Source organism: Dipodomys spectabilis, unplaced genomic scaffold (genome assembly GCF_019054845.1).
Source record: "Dipodomys spectabilis isolate Male_0828 unplaced genomic scaffold, ASM1905484v1 ptg000148l, whole genome shotgun sequence".
Lineage (NCBI taxonomy): Eukaryota > Metazoa > Chordata > Mammalia > Rodentia > Heteromyidae > Dipodomys > Dipodomys spectabilis.
In genome coordinates, this window is record NW_024870825.1 from 326,882 (window position 1) to 339,005 (window position 12,124).

The window sequence follows — 12,124 nt, forward strand, 5'->3', positions numbered from 1 at the left end:
GGCAGAAAAATCCATGAGACTTATCTCCAATTAACCACCAAAAAAGTCACATGTGGCTCTGTGGCTCAAGTGGTAGAGTGCTATCCTTGAGCAAGGAAGCTTAGGCCCTGAGTTCAAGCCCCAGAACCAAGTACACACACACACTCTCACACACACACTGAAATAAAGCAAATTAAAACCAGTAATCAGTCTTCAGATTTATGTATTCTGCTATTCTCAGCCCTGTGCCACATGGCAAGACTGTTGTGTCTGTTCCATAAGTTTTACACCTATAGTAGGCCGTGAGTATGTACTTGAAGTTAATCATATGAACATTAAAACTGGTTACTGTTACTAGTTTGCTACATGACTATGTTTGTGGTTTTTAGGGAGAGAGAAGGGAAGGGAGTTGAGATCCAACCCAGGGGCTGTGTGTGCCAGGCAAGCATTCTATTTGCTCCCAGACACCAGCATATTATTGCCTTTTCATATTAGTAGGATAAGGTCTGAGGGGTTAATTTGCATGATGTTTGGACCAGAATTAGAACCCAGATCAGTTTTATAGCTTTTTACAGGCATTATTTTCTTTGTTTCTTCATCCATGAAAGAAGAAATGCAGAAACATCCATATGAACATGGTTGTAAAACTAAATTTCAACTCTAAAATCTGGTGGTTCCATAAAAGCCGAATATTTTGTTTTTGATTATGAAGTGGAATTTTAATGAAATGTAGTCCTTTCAAACAGCAAAATAAGAGAAAACAAGATAGTAGATATTGTAGGTTTTATTTTTCTAAGACAGATTCTTGCTGATCTTGAACTCCTGTCTCTCCGCCTCTTGAGTATTGGAATTACAGTCTTGTACAACCATGCTTGGCTAAATTTGCAAATGTGTTTACTGGACAAGCAGTGCTGGTGATACATAATTGCCTTGTGCCTGGTAGGCATGTGGGTTGCCACTGACCTACAACCCTGGTGTGAATTTGTAGGTTCTGATCAGTTCTTTGCTAGGAGACTTTGTGGCCCTCAGAATTGGAATCATACGTGGTTTCAGAAAACTGCTAGGCTTCCAGGTTTGGGACCTAACCATCAATGAGCTGCATAAGTCTTTGTTTTCTGTTTTGTTTGGTGGTGCTAGCGAATGAATCTGGGTCTTTGGACAGTCACTGAAGCCAGAGCTCTCTCTAGTTTTGTCCACAGCCAGGTATCAGTCTGAGTGACTCCCCTCCTCTCCTCTTCTTTCTGTAACATCCTTCAGATTTGGCCTTGAAGACTAAGGTGATTTCTCCTCCCCTTTCCTGTATCAGAACTGAAACTAGATTAGTACAAACTTAGAAACATATTAGATTCAGATTGGCCTTTTGACACTTCTGAGAATGTCAAACAAACAGTTTTACTTTCAGTATATTATCACTTACAGAGTTAAAGTTTAGGAAAGTAATTAAGGAAGTAACCATCTAGTGTCACTGAAGTAGTTAAGGTAGTATAAAGATTAAATCTGACTTATTCTGTGTGGCAGTATTGGAGTTTCACCTGGTTTCATCTACCTCTTGAACCCTACCTCTAGTCTGGAGAGTTGAGCCACTGGTGGTTTCAGTGTTTATTCCTTAGTAAAATGAAATGCTTTGTTAGCTTTTCACTTCAAGTGAAGATGGCTAAGGAAGAGAGAGATCACCTGTAAGTCACATAACTTTATGCTTGCAGGTTTTTTTGTTTTGTTTTTCCAATACCAGAGTTTGAACCTAGTAGGGTCCATGCTTGCTTGGCTGGTGCTTTACCACTTGAGAACCATCCTCTCTAATTAGCCAGTTCCGCTTTATCTGGTTAAGTAGAGAGGATATCTTAAGAACTTTTCTGTCCAAGCTAGCTTTAAACCTTCAAACTTAGATCTCAGCTCCTGAGTAGAAATATAGACCTGAGCTATGGCGTCCAGTTAACTGTGTATGTCTTACAAATCAGTTTTTTGCTTCCTTAGGAAGCTACAAAGATATGTACTGTGTTTGTGTGTGTGTGTGTGTGTGTGTGTGTGTGTATGTGTATGTGTCTGTGTCTGTATGTGTGTGTGTCCTGGGGCTTGAACTCAGGGCCTATGAGCTATCCCTGAGCTTTTTTACTCAAAGCTAACACTCTTAACATTTGAGCCACAGCTCCACTTCTGGCTTTTTGGTAGTTAATTGGAGGTGGACTTTATAGTCTTTGCTGGCTGTGAATCTGGATCCTCACATCTTAGCCTTCTTAGGTATGAGCCACCGGCACCTGGTTCAGTGCTTAGCATGCATTCTTTCTTCCTTAGAGGCATGGAAATGGCTCTTGAACTGCAAAGTTCAGTAATGCTTTTTGTCAGTCATCTTAAGTTTGAGGTCCAGTAGGGAAGCTTGAGTTACCCAGAAATCTCATGATTCTGAAATTGGGTTTGTAAGCAATATTTGCTCTGTCTTCCTTTTTGCAAGTCCCTATTTATAATTTTTTATATGTTCACATAGTTAGCTGCTGTTAGCTAGGAAGATTAATACTATTATCAGATTGCTTAATTTATTTATTAAGGTTAGCTTAATGCTTCTGAGAACATCGTCCTTTGCATGTTTATTACAAATTTTCCTTTAGAAGGCCAGACTGAATCATTATCATCAGTTGTTTTTTATTAGCAAACATGAGCTCTATACAAGGGGATTTCACTGACATTTCCTTGCCAGTATTCAGTCAATCTCACTCTGTCACTTGCCCTTACCCTCTTCCTAGAACAATTTCAGCAGTTTTCCTGGTTCTGTTTTCATGTATAATCTACTTTACCAAAAAGGTAAAGTAGATTGGGCTATTAGCCCAACCCCTCCTTGCTAGTACCTCCCCCACCAATAGAGCCTGTTTTTCTTTCCCTCCCCATCAACTGCCTAAGAATCAACAATTTTTAGTGAGGTTCTTTATGCTGTTTTAATATACAGTTTTAGTTTCTCAGAATTATTCACACAATTATTTACCTTCTGCTTTTATTTTCCCTTTCTTCTCTTAAGTAGTCCCTTAGACTATGTATATTGTGTGTACATCGTGTGTGTGTGTGTGTGTGTGTGTGTGTGTGTGTGTGTGTGTTTTCACGTAATCATTAATAACTGTTAAGAATGTGGGTCAGAATTAGCACAAGCCCCATGGCATTGCCAGTCCAGGGTGTGAGGGTCATATTGATCAACATAACCTGATTTTCTATGACTTTATTTTTAGAGACTTAAGAAACAATGAAATTTCATGGGCCATTGAAGATGCTAGTGAAGCCTTTGCAGGACTCACAAGTCTCACTGAATTGTACGTATTCGTTATACTTGAGTATGTCTGCAAAGATATATTTTCAGGAACCAGTTGTAAATGTGATTAGATTGTGTTTATTTGATACAGTTAGAAAGTCTGAGCCTTATGATCTATCTCCTAAAGGCAGGAGCTTTGTTTTTTTTAATCAATGGTGTGTCATTATTGGTTGTTAGTGGGCTCTTCTTTAAAAAAAAATTGATAAAGCATTCTTACAGACCCTTAAAGAGAGGTTAAGCAGCTAAAATCTTTTCATTCAATTAAAAGAGGTGTACTCATACTGTAGTTAACTAATAGTGTATTGAATTGTGTGATATTGATGAGTATGTGTCTAGTGAAGAATCTCTCATGTAGCACTTTAAATCCTCATAAGAATTTCTCTAAAGTCTCACACTTGTCTGAATTTATTTGATCTCTTGTTAAGAAATGGTTGCCCAACTAGCATAGGCAAACCACAGGTTTATTAGTGGTCACTTTAGTGTCAGTGTGCTTTATCGACTGACATCTTTTTTATTCTAGGCAGGTACTCTACCACTGAAACCATGCCATGCCCAGAGCCTTGTTTTTGTTTCATTACAGTAAGATCCAGACTCTCTCTCAAAAAAAAAAAAAATAAGCTGGACATTGCTAGTTCATGCCTGCAATCCTAGCTATGCAGGAGGCTCAGATCTGAGGGTTGCAGTTCAAAGCCAGCCTGGGCAGGGAAGTCCATGAGACTCTTACCTCCAGTAAACCACTCAGAAAAAAAAAAAAACGGGACTGGTGCTGTGGCTCAAGTGGTAGAGTGTTAGCCTTGAGCAAAAGAATCTCACAAACAGTACCCAGGCCCTGAGTTCAAGGCCCAGGACCGGCAAAAAATAAAAAATTAAAACAGGCCATTGTGGTTTGAAGCCAGTCTGAACAGATAAAAAGTCCCTTGAGACTCTTGTCTCCAATTAACCCACAAAATGTTAGACTGTAGCACATTGGTAGATGACCATCTATATGCATGAAAGCTAAACAAAAGCCAAGGCCTTAGTTCAAGCCCTGGTACTGCACATGTGCGTGAACACATGCATACACACACACACACACACACACAAGCTAGTAAGAACCAATTTAGTAGGAACCAGATCTCATTGAGCACCTAGTTAAGACCAAGCCCTGGTACTGCACATGTGCGTGAACACATGCCTATACACACACACACACACACACACACACAAGCTAGTAAGAACCAATGTAGTAGGAACCAGATCTGATTGAGCATCTAATTAAGACCAAGAAATGGATCTTACTGACATCTTAATAGAAGCCTTTATTCTGGTTTTGCATAGATTCACAAATTCATAGCATTCTTTTTTTTTTTTTTTTTTTTTGTCAGTCATGGGGCCTGAACTCTGGGCCTGGGCACTGTCCCTCAGCTCTTCAGCTCAAGGCTAGAGCTCTACCACTTGAGCCATAGCACCACTTCCGGCTTTTTCTGCTTATGTGGTGCTAAGCAATTGAACCCAGGACTTCATGCATGCAAGACAAGCACTCTACCACTGAGCCACCTTCCCAGCTCCAAATTCATAACATCCTTAAAATGTATATTCTTACTAAACTGTACACATTAAATGTTTGTAATGTTTTATCAATTTCACCCAAGTAAGGCTGTTAAAAAAGACACACACAGCATGAACACTTATTTTTACTTTATAAGTAAATATTTAATGGGTTATATTTTATTTCAGAATCTTACAAGGAAATCAGATTAAGTCAATTACAGAGAAAGCATTTCTTGGCCTTGAGTCCCTTGAACATTTGTAAGTATTTTGCATATATCTGTTGACTGTATAAATCACCTTTGCTGTTAGCAGAGGTTGTTACAAGTATGTAAAGTGTATAACTTAAAATTTTTTTTCTATTTTTAAGTAGTTGTACAAAGAGGTTACAGTTACGTAAGTCAGGTTTATGACAATGTTTCTTGGTTACTGTTACCCCTTCTTTGTTCTACCCTGCATCCCCTCCACCCCAGCTGTCAAGTTACAAGGTTGTTTTTACATAATGTACATTAATGTAATGACGTACTCTTCCTCCACTCATGTCCCCCATTGCCCTCCCCCAAACATGTTTATATAACTTAATTGTAGAAATGGTGACTCATAATTTTTCATTTCTGTCATTTCAGAGATTTGAACAACAATGCTATTATGTCTATCCAAGAAAGTGCTTTTTCTCAGACTCCCTTGAAAGAACTGTAAGTGACTAATGGTGTTTGGGTTGGTTTGGTTTCGTTAAAACATTTTTTTCTATGTTCGTGCTTGTGTTTCCAGTAATGTGTAGTTCAGGCCGAAGGAGAAAAACATGTTATTAATTAGTTATTTTAGTGGAGGAATGTAGTTTAGAAACGTGTCACAAGATATTTTTGTATTATTTTTCCTAGACTTTAATTGTAAGGGTGCAACTTAATGCAATTTAATTTTGTCCCTTTTTTTTTGGCCAATAAGGAAATTATATGAACTCAGTTTAGGCTGAGAAGGTAGCTCAGTGGTAAAGTGCTTGCCTAGCATGCATGAAGCCTTGAGTTTGATTCCTCAGCACCATCTAAACAGAAATATTGAAAAGCTGGTGCTTATGATTGGGAAAGCTTAGAAAGCACCAGATTCAGTTCTTTTTCCCCCTTTGTCCCTATTATCTCAGAAACACATGTCCCCAATTCTTGCCCTTTGTGTGGGTTAAAATGAAGATATTATTAGTTTAGTTTTGTTCTCTAGTTTGTGACTTGGATGACTCAGGACTTTCTGTATAATTATCAAATAATACTTTCAAATTACTAAAATGATCAAAGCTGATAAGTAAAAATAGCATTTCATATCTCTGTGTATGATTTTTTTTTTCTTTTTTGGTGTTGTGCTAGGGGTTGAATTCAGGACCTGAGTGCTGTCCTTAGCTTTTTCTCTCAAGGCTCTTGAGCTACACTTCCATCTCCAGCTTTTTGCTGGTTAATTGGAGATCTTGGTCTCATGGACTTTTCTGCTCAGGCTGACTTCCAGCCACAATTTTCAGAGTTCAGTTTCTTGAGTAGATAGAATTACATGTGTGAGCCATTGGTGCTCAGCTTGTTTCTCAGCTTTTTTCACTCAAGGTGTGCTCTACCACTGGAGCCACACAGCTTTATGTCTGGCTTTTAGCTGGTTAAAGATAAGAGTCACATGGACTTTCCTGCCTGGGCTGGCTTTGAACCTCAATTCTTGTATCTCAGGCTCCTGATTAGCTAGGATTACAGGTGTGATCACTGGGGCCTGACCTTTTTTTTTTTAAGTTTGAAGGTTTTGAGCACTGAGACTTACATACAGTTGAGTAACTATAAGCACTGAGACTTACATACAGTTGAGTAACTATAAAACTTGAAATGTTGTGGAAACCATCATTAAACCAAGGATGGTGACCTCTGCCTATAATCCTAGCTATTTGGGAAGCAGAGATGGAGGACTGAGGCTGGAGGCCAGCCTCGGCATAAAAACGTGTAAGATTCCATCTCTGCCAAGGGCTGGTGTTGTGGCACACTCCTGTTACCCCACTGCAGGGGAAGCACAGTGTCGGGCACAATGACCTGGGCCTGTGGTTCCCAGCCACACAGGACAACACAGGTGGGAGAACCACAGCCAGGGGCCCCACCCAAAAACAAGTCAGAAGGGGCTGGAGGTGTGGGTAAGGGCAGAGTGCAGGCCACAACGTAGTGTTTTCATTTCCAGTTCAATCCCCAGCACCAAACCTCTTCCAAAAAAACTAACTGGAGAAACGTAAGTGTCACAAGATATTTTTGTATTATTTTTCCTAGACTTTAATTGTAAGGGCGCAACTTAATGCAATTTAATTTTGCCCCTTTTTTTTTGGCCAATAAGGAAATTATATGAACTCAGTTTAGGCTGAGAAGGTGGCTCAGTGGTAAAGTGCTTGCCTAGCATGCATGAAGCCCTGAGTTTGATTCCTCAGCACCATCTAAACAGAAAAAGCCGGAGTGGTACTGTAGCTCAAGTGGTAGAGCACTAACCTTGAGCAAAAGAAGCTCAGGGACAGTGCCCAGGTCCTGAGTTCAAGCCCCAGGGCTGGCAAAAACAAAAAACAAAAAAACACAGTTAAGCATAGTTTAGAATAGTTGCTGAAGGAAAATACGTGGTTTCAATCTCTAGAGATTCATTTGGAAATTGTGAAAAAGATTCTTTCCTTGACCAAACTTTAATCAGGCTTTTGAATTCCTGCCTTTTTTTTTTTCTCCCTCAAATCAGCTTTATCTTGTCAAACCAGTTTAACAAGAGTCCTTCCAGTGGGACCATTTGGTTAATTTCAGCTGTTCTTGTGGTGTGATCTGGTTCTTCCTCTACCATTCTCCAAGTGATACTTGATCACTAGCCTGTCTTCAACAAGAATTGTGTTAGGTTGATTATATCTGCTTCCTAGTACTTTGCCATCTACTAACTCTCACATGCCCATTGGCTGACGGTTTAGACCAGTTTAAGGTTGAGATCAGTTTTCTCAGCTCCCTCTTGAAATCCCATTGCAGTGGTCTCTATATGTGAAGAGATCGCCTTAAAATCTGCCTTACCATGCTTTAACAAGTGTCATTGAGTAACTTTTTCTTTAACAGTCATGGTGGTATAAGATTCATCATTGGACCCCCAGACCTCTCACCCAGGACTCCAAAGTATGCACCTTTGAAGACTTTGTCTTCATTCCTGAATGATTGATTGGGGATCCAATGGTGAGTCTGACTGGTAGAACCATAGCCTTGGACAAAAGTCCATTGGAGCTGGTAAGGAGAGATTTTGATTCTGAGTAGTTTCTGAAGCTCCCAGAGTTCTTTTTGCCAAGCTGTGGGAGCCTTCTTTCTGGCATCTCCTTCCTTTGACTTCCTTGGCTAAAAATGTTTCCTGGTCCTCTGTAAGGCCCTCTGCTTTCTCTGTGATCTGAATTTCCTCCTCTTCTATCCACTAACGCTGATTTCTTATTAGAACTTTAATGGCCTCTGTGGAAAGTCTCCCAGCTGTTGGGGAGATTTTATCATTTTCCTCTGACTGGCACATAACAATAACCTTCGCTTCCCGTTGTTACTCCTCCTTCCTCCTCATACTCACCACTTTTCATCCTCCCTTCAGGTCCCTTAGATCCTTTCATGTATCTTGTCCCTCTGCAAATACCTATCTCCAAGTTCTCTGCCTTTCATCCTTTCCCTTGCAAGTGATCTTGCAATCACTTGAAAGGCAGGCCCTCTAACGTAGGCTTTCCTAGGACTCAGAGACCCCTAGAGGCTGGGAAGCAAACACATCCAGAGGAAGTAGTCTGAATACTTTATCTAACCTTAGTGTTCTTGGATGTCTCTTCAGGCTCCATTTTATATATATATATATATATATATCACAGCAAAAGAAATGTGGACCAGGGAAATGTTCCACGATCCCCCAATGTATGCCTTAAATTGTGGGTAGTGTCAGACTGAATATATACAATTTATTTTCTCCTACTATACCCTTGCAGCCTCAAGTAGAAGAGTTAATCCGTCCTTCCACATTCCGTGCTCTGCAGCACTGTTGAATTGAGTAAAATGAGGGTTACTTGAACACAAGCAGGCACTCCTGCAGTAGTTGATCTGATAGCCAGGATGGCCACTAAGTGATATGCCAGTGGACAGCATAGATGGAGGGAGCGCATGAGAGTTTGTCACACTAAGATAGCAACATTCCATGTCATATTTTGAGTTCCATTGCCCGTAGATAACTGAACGGTAAAAAGCAAAAACCATGAATAAAAAGAGGACTAGGATTTTGGAAAATAGGTTGTTTTCTCCATTTTTTGACAGAATTAATTTGGATAAATGATGGCACAAATAGTTTATATTACTGTCTTACTAATGAATATCTAAAGTTTTAGAGTAAAAGTTATAAATTCTCTTACATCTGCTGATATGGTAATGTATATTTGTGTGTGTGTGTATGTGTGTGTGTGTGTGTGTGTGTGTGTGTGTGTGTGTGTGTGTGTGTATGTGTGTGTGTGTGTATTATGAATGTAATACTTTTCTACCTCTATGTGATACTGCCAAATTAACTTACAAAATTCTTTAGAAGCAGTTCTGTTAAAATTATTTTAGAGGGGCTGGGAAGGTGGCTCAGTGGTAGAGCACTTGCCTTGCATGCCTGAGGCCCTGGGTTTGATTCCCCAGCACCACATAAGCAAAAAGAAAAAAGCCGGAAGTGGCGCTATGGCTCAAGTGGTAGAGCGATAGCCTTGAGCTGAAGAGCTGAAGGACAAGCGCCCAGGCCCAGAGTTTAGGCCCCATGACCGGACCCCAAAAAAAAATTATTTTAGAGACAAATGAGCACAAATATAGTTTAAATAATCCCAGATATATAGAAATTACACTATGTAGTGCCTTTCAAATACCTATGACTTGGTTAAGTCTTTCATAAATAAATTGTTGGTTTAATAAAAACAGCATGCCTTCAGAATTGTCAACATTAACTATAATGCAGATATACAATTTTTTTCTGCCTAAATTTACTGGTCAGCCTTATTATTGCTCCTAAATATTTAAGATTATAAAACTAAATCCAGCAGAAGTACAAAACATACCAAAAAAAAAATTCCTTGATGTATGTTAGGTATAACAGGAAAAGAAAACTATATGTTTAACTTTTCAGGTTTCCTTTTTGCGGGGGAGGGAGGTGGGTAGGAGTTCAGCTATGTAAGTCAGGACAGTGCTCAACTCTTGATCCTTTTGCTTCATCCTCCTGTGTTTGGATTTCAGGTGTGTACCTCCAAGTCTGGGTTTGTCAGGTCATTGATTACTTAAGAGTACTGAGTCTTTCCAATATTAAAATAAGTAAGTTGTTTTTACTTTAGTTAAATGGGTTATCATTATCCATAATACTGTTCAGTCAGCTGTGTAAACCTTTAAATCTTCTTAGCAAATTTCCTAAATCAAATTTAATATTGTCTTATTTTTGTTGTGCTGGGGCTTGAACTATGGCCTTGTGCTCTTGCTTGGCTTTTTCTATTCAAGACTGGTGTTCTACCACTTGAGCCAGTTTTTTGCTAGTTAATTGGAGATAAGAGTTCCAGGAGTTTTCTGCCTGGGCTGACTATAAATCTCAATATTGCAGCCTCCTGAGTAGCTAGGATTACAGGCTTAAGTCTTCAGCCCCTACCTTATATTGTACTTACTTCAAGTTAACGTGGAGATTACCCAGCTGACTCATATCAATTTGTCTTTTCTTTTATGGTGTTGGGTCCAAACCCGAGGGCCTGCTTTGCATGTGCTAGGCAAGCCTTCGACCACTGAGCAGCACCCCAGCCCTTGGTTTTCTGAGGCAGTCCTCCTATGTCATAGGAGTGATTCTCTGGCCTTAGCCTTCTGAGTAGCTGGAACTGCAAGTATATGTCATGGGTCCTGGCTTTTCCTGGGAAAAAATTAAGAATTAATTTCTTTAAAAAAAGAGAATTAGTTTCTTACCCTGTAAAAAGATATAACTTAATAGGTTTACTTGGTATATTATGTGGTAAATATTTATGTGATAAACTTAGAAGACAAAGGCTGGAAGATCTTGAGTTTGAGGCCAGCCTGGGCTACTTTCAAAAGTGATGCTAAGCTGGACACCGGTGGCTAACGCCTGTAATCCTAGCTACTTAGAGGCTGAGATCTGAGGATCGCAGTTCAAAGCCAGCTCGGGCAGGAAAGTCCATGAGACTCTTAATTCCAATTAACCACCAGAAAACCAGAAGTTGAGCTGTGACTCAAAGTGGTAAAGTGCAATCTTTTTGAGCAAGAGCTCAGGGACAGTGCCCAGGCCCAGAGTTCAAGTCCACATCTGGCAAAAAAAAAAGATGCTAAATGTTAGGTTATATTTATATTATGTATGATTGCAAGTATTTGAGAAGTTATGTCAAGTTAATAGAAATTTGTCAACTGCTGTTCATGAGAAATCTGTCATGGTGCTACCAGTCATAATTTTGGTATATTGCATACCACAAAGTGACTACTTACCAGGTAAACTCATCAGATCTTTGAACGATGACCATTCTAAGTACTTTGGTATTTGCAATTACTGTTTTAGCCTCATGATTTCTTCAAAGCTTTGCAAACAGTTAACAGTCCCAAAGTACTTCATTTTCAGAGGTTCATGGAATAGACCTGAGTCTGCTCGACTCTAATGAAGGAACTGGTTTAATTATAAAACTGTGAGCTAGGGACCAAGCAGAACAAGAATTAGTCAGTGAGGTTCAATGAACCAGTGAAGGGTAATCACAGCTCTTGGTTTGGAAGAGTCCTGGTTCTTTTCAGATTTAAAGAATTCCTTTCTGGGGCTGGGAAGGTGGCTCAGTGTTAGAGCGCTTGCCTTGCATGCATGAGGCCCTGGGTTGGATTCCTCAGCACCACATAAGCAAAAAGAAAAAAGCCAGAAGTAGCGCTGTGGCTCAAGTGGTAGAGTGCTAGCCTTGAGCTGAATAGCTAAGGGACAGCGTCCAGGCCCAGAGTTCAGGCCCCATGACCAGACCCCCCCCCCCCCCCCAAAAAAAAAAAAAAAGAATTCCTTTCTGTTTTCTCTTAAGCTGTCTGTAACTTACAGTAGTTTAACAAAGTATACCCTTTAGTGACCAAAATTAAACAGTTTCCCCCCTTTCTTAAGTCTTCAGTTACCCAGAAACCTTTTTTTTTTTCATAGCAGTATAGTTGCTTCCATAAATTTACTATTAGGAGTACTATTAGGACACAATGGTTGTATTGCCAAGACTGACTGGAAAGTCATATTTGAGAAGAATGTATAAAATCTGATGCAATCAAATAGTTTTAAGGAACTGAGGTTGACTTTAAGGCACCCTTAAAAACTGATCTG

General features: G+C 39.7%; 1 protein-coding gene across 2 annotated transcripts in view; it reads left to right on the forward strand.

The window, feature by feature from the left end:
* Lrig2 (leucine rich repeats and immunoglobulin like domains 2) overlaps positions 1 to 12,124 on the forward strand; it is a 54,940-nt gene that overhangs the window by 24,669 nt on the left and 18,147 nt on the right. For both annotated transcript variants that reach the window (XM_042692281.1, XM_042692282.1), the window contains exons 9-11: positions 3,192 to 3,272; positions 4,988 to 5,059; positions 5,425 to 5,493. In XM_042692281.1, the coding sequence (XP_042548215.1) occupies positions 3,192 to 3,272; positions 4,988 to 5,059; positions 5,425 to 5,493 (222 nt within the window). The remainder of the gene's footprint in view (positions 1 to 3,191; positions 3,273 to 4,987; positions 5,060 to 5,424; positions 5,494 to 12,124) is intronic.